Source organism: Apium graveolens, unplaced genomic scaffold (assembly GCF_009905375.1).
Source record: "Apium graveolens cultivar Ventura unplaced genomic scaffold, ASM990537v1 ctg4869, whole genome shotgun sequence".
NCBI lineage: Eukaryota > Viridiplantae > Streptophyta > Magnoliopsida > Apiales > Apiaceae > Apium > Apium graveolens.
Window position 1 is genome coordinate 1 of NW_027418722.1, and position 13768 is coordinate 13768.

A 13768-nucleotide genomic window follows, 5' to 3' on the forward strand; every position below is an offset into this window, starting at 1 on the left:
TCCCTGACAGAGACCAGCTTGTATGGGATGCCATACCGACACACAATGGCTCTATGCACATACTCTTGAGCTTTTGCTGTAATAGTGGCCAGAGGCTCAGCTTCTGCCCACTTCATGAAGTAATCCACCGCAATCACTGCATATTTAACACCCCCCTTTGTTTTGGGCATCTCTCCAATCAAATCTATTCCCCACATGGAGAAGGGCCAGGGACTCATAAGGGATGTGAGGGGAGCCATGGGGCTGTTATAGTAATTGGTATACCGCTAACACTTGTCACAAGCTCGAGAAAATTCAAAGGCGTCTTTCTTCAATGTTGGCCAATGGTAACCCTGACGGAGGATCTTCTGAGCTAGGGAACTACCCCCCAAGTGATTGCCAAAAATGCCCTTATGTTCCTCCCTTAAAATATAGTTACACTCATCTCCTTATATGCACTTGAGAAGGGGCATATTAAAACCTCTTCTATATAGAGTCCCATCATATACCACATAGCGAGATGCCTTGTACCTCATCCTTCTTGCCTCATTCTTACCGTCTGAGAGCAATCCGTCTTTTATGTAGGCAAAGATAGGGGTCATCCATGTTAGGTTGGGACCACCACCAATGTTACCAACCTCGTTCTCGGGCACACTAGGTCGCCTCTGTATATCAAGGGGAACGATCCCTAATAGAGTGGCCTTCCGGCGCGATCCCAGCTTGGCTAGCTCATCTGCGCCTTCATTCTACCCGCGTGGGATGAGCTACAGCCTTACTTTGTTGAACATCCCAATTATCCTCTGTGCACATTTTAAGTAAAGCTCTGTTATCAGACCCTTAGTTTGAGAAAAAAACCACATCGCTCCCACGACAATCATTACTTCTTATTATCATTGGTTCGGTCTGAATTGAACATTTAGTCATGGACTTTCTTTGAATGCGCTAGAATCAGGTTTTCCTACAAATAAAATCCCAGTCCACATGCTAATCAAAACATGAATTTATCCCTATTATTTATTTAAATTTTGAAAATTTTAAAGTTCAATAGTAATAATGAATTTTCTAAACAATTTTTTTTGTCAAAAAAATTCATAAGTTTATTTTAGTTATTCTAAAAGTACATGTTGTATCCTAACTTCATAAAATTATAGATTGATTGTTAAAAAAACGTATGATGGGGATAACTTGAACTCCTAACGCCTTAAATTTTCGGAGAACTTGTAATTTATCATTCTAACTCTGATTGAACAAGGGGGATGCTGAGAAAATATGATCGTAGTAAGTTTAACTCCTAACACCCTGATATTTTAGAAAATATATTAAATTAACAGATAAGTATAAGTTTTAATCTAAATGTCTGACTTACCAGTTTTAATACAAAAGAAACTTAATTTTTATGTCAATTCCTGAAATTTGATATTCAACTGCTACAAAGTGTTGTGCTTGAATACTACGGATGCAGGCAAATTTTACGATCAAATTTGATACTACACCGACTAATAATTGTGAATTTATCCAAGTCCAATAAATATAATTAATTAAAAAAATAAATTTCCCATGCTAAATAAAAAATATTTAAATAAGATATCATCTTTTACAAGATAAACTTAGTAAAGATGATATTAAAGTAATGTATTACTCTTGGAATTAAATTTTTCTTGAAAACATAATTCTTCTGAGTGATTTTTTATATTTATTTAATAATTATTTTTTAAGTTTTACTTGTAGTAAAAAAAAGGTGTAACTTTCATACTTCCAATTGTTTAAAAAAAATCACACTCATAAACAAGCATACACATACTACCCGGGCCATTAATGTACGTACCTAGAAAATCTCAGTAAATTTCTACTCAGCCCACTAATGTCATAACCCGGATTAATCCTGAATGATCCATCTAAAAACCCTAAATATCTTTGTCGTTTATTACGAATTCTTCCTCAGCCCACGAATATCATAACCCAGATTAATCCAGACTGTTCATCTAAAAATCATGTATATATAACATGAATATGGGTGTGTATCTCATTTCACTTGTAAGTGTATCTTTTCCCTCTCGTTTTCTCTCGACTGATTAGATACTATAACGATGAGGATGATAAAAATCTCCGATAAATGTCCGGCACGAGCTCTAATCAAATAAAAGTCATCCCGGATAACTTGGGTGTTGTTCCATTTTAAATTAATTTTGATATTTTGATTGAGTCATGTATATAGAATTTAGCAATTAGTTTATCGATCGGAAAATAGAGATACGTATCCAATTATAACTTTAAAGCCTACATTTACGTGTATTTTGTGTGTTAACATTTCCATTTTATGGTTCTGAAAACCTGAATCTTGATATGTTATATTCTTTTCTATTTATTTTGTGCTATCGTTAGTTAACCAAAAATTGTATTTATATGTACTCGAAATCCTGTATTTTATTTTGGATGAGTTCCAGTACCATTCAAAATGATTAAATCAATTTGATATCATTATTAAAGAGGAGATCTATTTACTAATTATTCAATTGATATCTTTAATCATTGTATTAGTCTAATATTGGATGTGTTTATTTTGATTTTTAAGATATTACAAGAATTATAACAGTCGAGTGTGACGCATGTGTAAATCAAATAATTTAAAAATATTTTTCGAGCAAAAAATGATGCCTACAATGATCTAAATTGTAGAAACACTATGCTAGCTCCATTAATTTTATGTCTGTATATATATGCGCATACACATACACATGCACATACATACACATAGATATATTATATATATATATTTAGAAATATATAGATACATATATCTACACACCCTACTCATATAAATCCATACCCGACCCACAGATGTTCTAACTTGTATAAATCCTGGTCATCCCATCTAAAAATCTGAAATATCTCGATCAATCATTCTTGTTTATATAAATATAACTAACACTAAAGTATTATGACGTGGGTCTCTGGTCAATCATTCATGTTTATATAGATATAGCCAACACAAAAGTATTATTACATGGGACTTGATTTATCTTACTTCGAGGTATTTCTTTTTATCATTTTCTTTCGATATTAGATATTTTTATGATGAGGATGGTAAATTTTCATATGAATGTCATTGTCCTCAGACGGATCCTCCTAGAGGTCTGAACTAATGTACTGGGCTCCGTAGGTGATCCCAGTAAAAACTATCATCAGAATCAGCATCACTACCATTATCAGGGTCCTAAGATAAAACATAAAACAACAGCCAAGAAACAGTATTAGGGTGAAATAAACCTCCAACTAACTCGATGCCCCAACTCTAGTTACCACCTCAACCTATTCACTTTACTTAGACTATACATAATAGTCTAACTCAACTCTATATGAGTTGAACACTCTCGTAATACTTAATTACCCAAAATACCCTTTTATCTTAACTTGTCTTAGGGACTAAATCCTGTAGCTCTGATACCAAACTGTAACGCCATCAAACTCGGGGTTAGGAATGAGGACCCACAACACCAATAAACTAATATAATAACATCAGAAATATAATAAACCCCGAAGCTAACAAGATCTAAACAGGATAAAGTATGAGACAAGATTACAACTAGCAACCAAAATAGTATTATTACAACCCTTTATATAATTAAAACCAAATTATTCGATTCTGACTTGGAATCGACAGATAACCCAAAAGTATATTATTCAACTATTACACTTCCCGCCAACTTATTGTCTCTTGCTCACACAGCATCTACCTGATCTGGCATTTGAAATCCCACGACATGATAGGGACCGCCAGGAACGCTCTTGCAAGCAGTGCGCCTAAGTCTGGCCATCTTCTTTCTTAAATGCCATTATTAGGTCACACAAATAAATGAGCAAAGAAGCTCATCAAGTAACTATATACACAGTTCTAAATATCAACATAAACAACAATATCAGAGGCATTTCATTTCAATAACTAGGTGGCGGAGTTCTATCAATTTCTAAGAAAGGGGTTCCAAAAAAGGTTTCAAAATCTTTTAAGTTTCAAATTTGTATAACCAATGTTTCTCAAAATCAATCGATAGGGTTCTCAAAGAGTTTCACACTTTGAGAGATAAATCGCTCTAAGCTATGAGCATCAATAAAAAAATAAAGTGACGGGGTTCTCAAACAAGATTCTCAGAATTTTAAGGAAGTTTCAATTCAAACTATTCAACTTAAATCAAAAGAAAAGCATAATGCTTGTTGCAACATTTATAAAACTTTTCTTTCATTACTTAACACAAAGAATCCTTGCTTGGAATATCCATCTTTTAAGTATAATACAGGTGATCAGCCTGTATTGACCTCCATCCAGTCATTAAGGTATCTATGACATCATTTAACCTTATATTGGACTAGACCCGCTAGTCTCTTACGTAACTGGACGAGTCCCACTAGCCTCTTAAGTCTCTATCCAATCCTTTAGGAATTCATTTGGGAAAACCTTTATGTTGGAATACAAGGAAGTTTGGCTAAATTCATTTTAACTTTACCGATACGTGAAACTGTTTGGACTCATTCAAGTCGAAAGTCAATCTTGAGTTCAATTCAAGAATTCATGGAAAATGAACAAATTGGAAATAAACAGGTGTCGTAAGTTGAGTAAATGATCAAACATTAAGCAGGGTATAACAAGGTCGTTATTAGGATAGTTTCAAAGAACGACGCATAAACAAGGTACAAGTGATTATCAAAGGAATCTAGGTTATCAAGGTATGACATATGAAAGGTTCATTACGACTCTCTTAGGGTCAAAGGATCATAAGATAACAAAAATATGAAAACAGGGTATAAGTACTTAGAACAAAGGGTTACTTGGAACAGGGTATAACCAGAATCACCTCCACCGAATTAAACAAGTAAGTCAAACTCAAAATTCTCTTTAAAACCGAAAATTTCATTCGGGTTTTTCTAAGAAAAATAACATGCAACAACATTTCTAATAATTGATTACTTCACCTCGAACTACACACCAAATTCGAATCATTCTTAAGAAATTAAACTTTAAAACTTTGAAAAATCCATAAACATACATATGCATGCTTTCGAATCGAAAGGAAATCAAGCTAAACACATAATTCGACCTATAGCATCAACATTTGAAATGAATTTTCACTCTAAATAAACATGCACTAACTATTTAGCTAAATATATAATATATGACTCAGCAAGCATCATGGTCAACCGCCAGGCTCGCCGGAGCTCATCACCGGTGGCGGCAGGTCTCGGAAGATGCCCCACTGTGGGGTTTTCTTCCACGAAACCTCACTGATTCACTTAAGAAACCTCATAAACATGTTTTAACATCCATAATCAACCACAAAACCACCCATCCATCTCTAATTTGGAAAAATCGAATGGAACTCGAAAGAGGGTTTCGAGAAATCATAGAAACACATATGCAAGTACATATATTTGTAGAAGAGAAAAACCAAGCACAGCCACGGCTTTAGATTAGAAAAAGGGTGAGAGACATGAGTTAGAAGGAGGGGAGGAGAGAGGGGGGGGAGAGAGAGGAGAGAGAGAGGAGAGAGAAAACGGGAGAGAAGGAGGAGAAAAAATGTTTTGCTATGAAATGATCGTCATCTATGTAACTAAAATCATTTATCGGAAGGGGAGGGAGTCATATAACCAGCTAGGGGTAGTTGTTGAAAGAAAGGATCTCCCTCAAATCACACAACTCAAAATATTTAGGAGAAGAGGTATTTTATATAAACTATATACCTTGAAAATGACTTGATCACAAATGATTTGGTACAAGGCTATATATACGACTCCATGGAAAAATCTAGCCACTTACTTAATTGCTAGAGTTCAAAACACTCTTGTTTAAATGCTAGATTTTAAAGGACACACTACTAGAATAATCTGTGGATAGTTCTAGAGATTAGACTCATACAGACAAAATCAAGAAAAATATAGAATAATCCAAACACTTCTATTATTTAAGTAAAAATTATATTTTATTTTTAACACCCTTCCTTAATTTTGACTATCCCAAGCAGGCTCCGATATTTGTTGAAGACGTCACTCTTGAGAGGCTTTGTAAAGATGTCAAAGATTTGATCTTTGAGCTTGGGACTTCAAATAGTTGACCTCCACTTCATTTCTTGCAATGCACTCTCGAATAATGATATTTTGTGTCAATAGGCTTGCTCCGTTCATGAAACACCGGATTTTTTCGCCAAAGCTATAACAGACTTATTATCAACCAATATTTCAGTAGACTCATTTTCTGGCATGTTGAGCTTCCCCAAAAATTTCCCTTAACCTTATAGCTTGACAACACAAGAGCATGCCGCCACATATTCCATTTCAAAAGTAGATAAAGTAAAATGTGTTGTTTTTTTGAACTCTATGAAAAGATGTGTCACTCATAAAGAACACATATTCGGGGGTACTCTTTTGCTCATCAATGTCACCGCCCCAATCACTATCACAGTATCTAACAAATTTGAACTAATTAGAACGATGATAAAATAACCCATAATCCATCGTACCTTTAAGATAACAAAGAATTCTCTTACCCGCCTTCAAGTGTGGTGTTGTTGGAGTCTCCATGTAGCGACTAACAAGTCCACACTATAAAGTATGTCGGGCTTCGTGCATGTCAAGTATCTCAAACTTCCCATAAGACTTTTGAAGTAAGGTGATCCGCCTTCTCACCTTCTTCTAAATTTGACACCTTTGATCCACACTCAATAGGGGTGCTAACGGCTTGATAATTTTCCAACTTGAACTTCTTCAAAATCTCCCTTGTGTAGTTTCCTTGTGATATTGGTATTCCATCATTCATTTGCTTCACTTCAATGCCAAGATAGTAAGACATAGGCCCAATGTTGGTCATCTGAAATTCTCTTCTCATGTCTTTCATAAATTTCTCAAATATACTAGGACTATTTCCTGTAAATATTAAATCATTCACATATAAGCACGCAAGATGAAATTCTTCATTTTTTGTAACCTTGGCATATTGAGCATGTTCATGAGGACACTTGTGAAATCCTTAAGATTGAAAGTATTTGTCAAGTCTACTATTCCACGCCTTGGCGCTTATTTCAATCCGTATAGGGTCTTATTTAACTAATACTTTTCCTTGTACTTTCATGATGTATCCCAATGGTTGCTCCACATACACAGTTTCTTCAAAAACACCTTTCAAAAAGGTAGATTTTACATCCATTATGAATTTTCCATCTATTTTTTACCGCTAATGAGATTATTAGCCTTATAGTCTCCATTCCTGCAACCAGTGCCAATACTTCATCATAATCTACTCCATGTATTTGATTGTAACCTTTGGCTAACCATCTTACCTTGTATTTTTAAACCATGCTTTGAGCATTTTTCTTCACCTTATATACTCATTTCACACCAATAGCTTCTACCCTTTAGGAAGGGTTGTTAACTCCCATGTGTCATTCTTCTTGATAGACTCAATCTTCTCTTCCATTGTTTTCTTCCACCTTTCATCTTGCACGGCTTCTTGGAAGCTTGTTGGTTCAGATTTCGCTAGAAGATAAAGTAGAATTATGTCGGAAATGGAGGGAACCTCATACGTTTCATCATAAATTTCTTGAAGACTTCTATAGTTACTTGACGGTGTCTCATCACTATCACTTGAAGAAGATGAAGGAGTGGTTTCTCCATCACTACTTGTGGCTCATGGTGATGTGGAAGGAGTGATATATTGCCATAATTTTCTTCAATATCTTCTTCATCAACAAATGGGAAAAAATTATAATCTTCTTGTGCATTGCTCCAATCCCATGAGCTTTCTTCATCAAACACAACATCTATACTAATAAAAAAAATTCCATTGAAGGGGTTGTAAAGTTTGTACCCCTTTGCTCTTGCATTATAGCCAACAAAGACATACTTCTCACTTTTTAATCCAACTTTGTTCGTAGCTCATCATCGATATGTGCATAAGTTATGCTTCCAAAAACTCGTAAGTGAGTAAAAGATGGTCTTTTTCCTTTCAATGTTTGTTGTAGAGTCATGTCTTCGACACCTCTTGTTGGACATCAATATTACAAGAAAACGGCATAATCTACCGCTTCGGCCCAAAATTCCTAAGGCATATTTTTGCTCTATAGCATGCTTCGAGCCATATTAAGACAACTTCTATTTTTTCTTTCCGAGACTCCGTTTTATTGAGGTGATCTTGGCATCGTTATGGGTCTTCTTATTCTATGATCTTCACAGATTTTTAAGAACTCATTTGAATTGAATTCGCCTCCTGCGATCCTAATGAATTACTTTTCTTTGACATTCGCTCTCCTTTTCAACTTGGGTTTTGAATTTTTTATAGTATCCAAAAACTTGAGACTTCTCTTTGAGAAAGTACACCCATATCTTGCGGCTAAAATCATCAATAAATAATAAGAAATAACAGTTTTTGCTATAAAACTGTAGGATTAAAAGGCCCACATACATCCGAGTGAATAAGTTCAATTGAATCATTTGCTCTTGTCATAGATTCATTTAGAAAACTCCTTCTTAATTACTTTCCGTATAGACATCATTCACAAATTTGATTTGGATGATTGATGTGCGACAAACCATTCACTATGTGCTTCTTAGATAGTGAATTTAATCCTTCAAAATTTAAGTGCCCAACCCTAAGATGCCAAAGACAAGAAGAATCTCCAACATATGGCTTTAAACATTTTGGACCATCATTTTCAATTTTGAGGATAAACATACGATTCTTGGTCATAGGCACCTTAGCAATTAAATTATCACAAGAGTCTCTCAAATTAAGAAATCCATCTTTCAAAGCATAATGTGAATTTAACAGGGAAACCTAGCTCCCTGATAATAAAAATCCTTGGATAATTTCTTACCATCCCGGTCTCTTGCATCAGAAAACTTTCTAGTCAAATGGAGGCGGGTACGAAAGAGTGGGATATTGATATGTTAGATGACCTAGTTTATCCTCGCGATTCTCATCTTTTTCAAGAAACTCTTTTATCTGTTAATCAAGAGGTTGATCAAGAGGAGTGCTACGGGAGAATATCTTGTTACTAACTCTGACATAAGTCTCGAATAACAAAACCAGCAAAATTTCAATTTAACACATATGTTCTCCATTAAAAATCTCCGAGAGAGATTTCCCAAATTAGCATGTACGGGTTACAAAAGCATCTCAAAGTATGAGCTGAATGAAGGGAAGAGTGTCTCATTAATAACTCTGACATTAGTCTCTGAGTAACAAAACCAGCAAAACATAATGTAGCACATATGTTTCATAATACAACTCCAATAGAAATTGCCAAGATCAGAATGTATGCTTCGTAAAGCACCCCAAAGTACTAATTGAATAAAGGGAAGAATACCTCTCTTCCAACTTCAACATTAGTCTCAAGAAACAAAATGAACAAAATATTAATTGCGACCCAAGCAAAAAGAGTAGCTTATAACTACAACTTTTGTCTTCAAAATTTACCCCACAAAACGTTTCACTATAAAATGATCATCATCTATGTAATTACCAGAACATCATAAAATCATTGATCAGAAGGGGAAGAGAAGGGGGAGGAGGTCATATACGAAGCTAAGTAGTCGGACAACTAATGCATATTCAAAATAACTTCCATTTTGAAATGGTCTTCGGCAAGCAACAAAGGCAGGAATCATTACTCAATCTGACTGTGGGATGTACCAGAAGGAGTTCCAGTGTCTTTTTCCGGAGTCTTCCTTTTCCTTTGACCATTATCAGGAGGGGGGCTGTGCATGCAAAAAGACTGAATTAAACTGACTGAATACGATAAAATGTTATCGTTAATGAGACTGAGAGAACTCAAAAAGGGGAAGACAATGTAAGAATGCTAATGAAATACTCTCTGGATATCGTTGAAAATCAAAGCACAACGCTTCTTAAGAAGTTGAATTACCCGAGGAATAAGGTCATCATAAACTCTCCATTTTCATCTTCAGTTTGACACTCTGTATTCTGACTTAAGGATGCTTTTCTTTTGGGAGACAATTTCCTTGGCACTTCATGCTCATTCCTTGGCACTTCACGTTCAAGGTAGCCTGACTCTGGAACGCATTTAAGGGGAAAAAACTTTGAAGCCACTCAATCTGCAATCATATTAAAAATATGAAACCAATATATCAAACAAAAATGAAAGTGTTACAGTATTATTTGGAAACTACGTATATGGGACAGAACATAAAACGAATTCTTCTAAAGGATAATTGATTTACCTTTCTGCGCAAGGTAGCATTTTCCATTATGAACTCCTGTTCCTGGTAGTGAGGGAAGTGAAAAAATTAGTTATAACGTTCTTTCGATACAACAATACATGTTGTGGTATTTCATTAGTCGTAAACACCACATCAGTCATGTAATTTTTCTTTTCTCTTTCTTGCAGTCTAGCATCATGCTTCTTGTACATATTGATCGCTATACTTGCAGGACACTTTTTTTTGGCTAAATAAATTGCAAGATACTATATTGTTTACTTAATCCGTGAATTTGACTTGCAAATAAAAACACAAATCTACATGGGACATCACCTATGTACATTACTAGAATTATCAGAGTCATATTTACATCCAATTGTTCTTAAGGTTGAATACATTCACGTAATTTTTCATCAAACAATTTGAAGCTAGTCATAACTGTATAGAAGATCAAAACTGTAACTTTGTACCTTTTTCCTAGATAGGTCCAGTTCCTCCATCAGTAGTTGCTCCTGTAATAATTTAACATTATGTTAAGATAGCCGTTTTTCTGCATAAAACAATTCACTTTATAGATATATTAAGTTACAGGGAGATGCGTAAATAAACCTTCTTCTCCTTGACAGATAATAACCCTTCATTCAATTGCTGCTCCAACTCTTGCAATTCTTTCAAGCCCAAGCCAGTAAGGTCCTTCCCCAATAACTGCCTATAGAAAATGAAAAACATGATAGCAATATGTATCTTCTTCCAAAAACAACTGTTTGACGACTTGGCAGGTATAAGGAAACTTACATATTTTTTAGTTGGAGATCTGCAATGTCCTGTTTCAGACATTCCACTTCTAAAACATCCTTACCCTGAAATGTAGTACATTACATGAAGGCAAATAAAGAAATTAAAACTAGAATAAATGTTCAACTACAATGAGCATCACGTATGTTGATTTATAGAAATGTTCAACTACAACAATGAGCATATCATGCTAGTGACTATTTTGTAGAATAAGATGATCAATAAGGAAATTACGCAATTAAGAGTACTATAATATGCCATGTAAGAGTCCCATCATTGTTAAAAATGACACTCATTTTTAATAAAGACCAGTACCTTATGCTCGATTGCAGAATTTTTCGATTCTACAGATTTGTTGAATCGTGCAAGTGTATGCTCCATACTGCAATAGTGAAGAAATGATAAGTATACTAACAAAATGTTTTACACTAACCAACAAAAGAACTTATTGTACACAGGATTATCCAAAAAACAAACATGGATATATGCTTATATTGTCTCTCACAGATAATATTCAAGAACTATACTAAGCATCTACCATCCACCCGTGTTCTCCGGTGAGAAATGGTCCTCCATCAATGTAGGGTTCAAGAAGAGATTATTTTCGTTGATTATAAGCCCCAACTGCCTAACAAGTTTTGATATGTTACTAGTATTAGGTCACTTTGATCTCCAAACAAGATATCTTTAGTGAAAAGGCTTCGTTATAAAGCAGAAGTACTCTCCTATCAATCATACATTCATTCAGACATCTTCACATGTTTAATTAATTACTTTGAACCGTCAAAACTTGTCCCTAGACTTTAAAAATTGTTCAAATATATCGGATTTGACTCTCATTGACACAGAGCCACGCAGCAACACATTGTTCTTATCAGATATGACTCTCATTGATACAGAGCAACGCAGCAACACATAATTCATATCGGATTATAGAATGCCATCATATTTAACAACAAGATTTCATCAATTTAGGCAGAAATACAGATATATTAATTAAAACCGACAAGCATATATACTAAATTAAAACCCCTTATAAACCAAGATTAGCAGCCACAGTAATCTTATAATTATGTTACACCTAAGGCAATAAAATTAAAGAGAACATGTCAAAATAAACATATTCAGCAGCAAATTTTAACAGAAGTAAATCAAAATAAAAAGAGTGAGGGAGAGATCAAGAAAACAGAGAGAGACAGAAAATAGAGAGAGAGATAACAGAGAGAGGGAGAGATCAAGAAAATAAAGAGGGAGGGAGATAGAGAGAGAGAGGGAGAAGAAAGAGAGAGGTGAGAGGGATAGAGGTGAGAGGGAGAGAGAGAGAGGGGGGTGAGAGAGAGAGAAAGTAGACCTTGAACTAGCAAACTCAAAAAGCTTCCCAGTGCTTGAGAACACAATAATTGCGATCTCAGCATCACATAAAACAGAAAGCTCATGAGCTTTCTTCATTAAACCAGCCCTTCTCTTCTTAAAAGTGGACTGCCTGCTGTTGGCATTTTCAATCTTCGCTATTTCAAGCTTTGCCCGACCCATCTCTCCTTGTCTTTATTTACTGTAATTCACAAAAAATTATGTGTCAATCTCTGAATCTCTCAAACTATATATAAGGTTCTTATTCTGGAGTTATTCTAAAAAAGGAGAAAAATATGGAATATGAAATGCAAAAAGGGGAAATTAGAGCTAATAAGACAAATTTGCATGGGGCAATAGATTTTATATGATACACAATCTCCTCTTTTAAGACACCTTTAGTAATTTTCTTTGTATCAAGTGTGTCCCTTTTTCTATTTATTTCCTTTTCATGATAAAAAAATAATAATAAAATTATTTGAGTATCTTTTTTGTATTTTTGTAGCAAATAATAAATAATCTTAATAAAATCTTTTTAGATATAACATTATCTTTTTTGAATATTAGATACCTCAAATTTAATTCAAATATACAGATATTTGATTCTTTTCTTTTTCAATTGAAATGATTGAGATTTCTCAAAGAGATAAACCTCTTTTAGTATGAGTGATTATCAAACCGCACAAACCGCAAAAATCGTCTTCATCGTCACATTGTACCGTAAAATGCGGTTTTTAGTTTTTATGATGCGATTTGAATTTTTTGATAAACCACACGATGTAATATTGTTTGCAGTTTGACATTTTTAACAATGTGGTTCAAATCGTACCTAGCTTAAATATTATTAATTTTACCGACATAATTTTTATTTTATATCAAGGACATAATAGTCTTAGCCTCTATATGAGTTAAATTTTTATTATACTTATATGTAATAACTATTTTTTTGAATATATAAATCGTACAAACCGCACCATACTGCACTACATTTTCATGGTATGATTAATGCGGTTTATGAGGTTACGCAGTACGACAGCGGTTTGAAAATTTCATCTTGAGAAAAAAACTGCACTGCTCGCACGATGATCATTTCATTTTATTATCATTGGTTTGGTCTGAATTGAACATTTATTCATGGAATTTTTTTGAATGGGCTAGAATCAGGTTTTCTTTAAAAAAATCCTAGTCCACAAGTGGGTCCAAACATGAATTTATCCCTATTATTTATTTAAATTTTGAAAATTTTAAAGTTCAACGGTACAGTAATAATGAATTTTCTAAACAATATTTTTTTTCAATTTTTTATAGGTTTATTTTAGTTATTCTAAAAGTACAAGTTTTATCCTAACTTTATAAAAATTATAAGTTGATTGTAAAAAAAACCTATGACACCCTAACTCCTTACATTTTAGGAGAACTTGTAATTTATCATGATATAATAACC

At 34.1% G+C, this 13768-nt stretch overlaps 1 protein-coding gene across 1 annotated transcript; it reads right to left on the reverse strand.

Moving 5' to 3' along the window:
- Positions 1-10607: 10607 nt before the first annotated feature.
- LOC141702310 (agamous-like MADS-box protein AGL15) lies at positions 10608-12628 on the reverse strand. The gene is made up of 5 exons (XM_074506006.1): positions 12326-12628; positions 11290-11356; positions 10975-11039; positions 10789-10888; positions 10608-10691 (listed from the first exon to the last, which is right to left on the reverse strand). The coding sequence occupies exons 1-5, from the start codon at positions 12505-12507 to the stop codon at positions 10608-10610; spliced, it is 498 nt and encodes a 165-aa protein (XP_074362107.1). The 5' UTR covers positions 12508-12628.
- Between the last annotated feature and the right edge of the window lie 1140 nt (positions 12629-13768).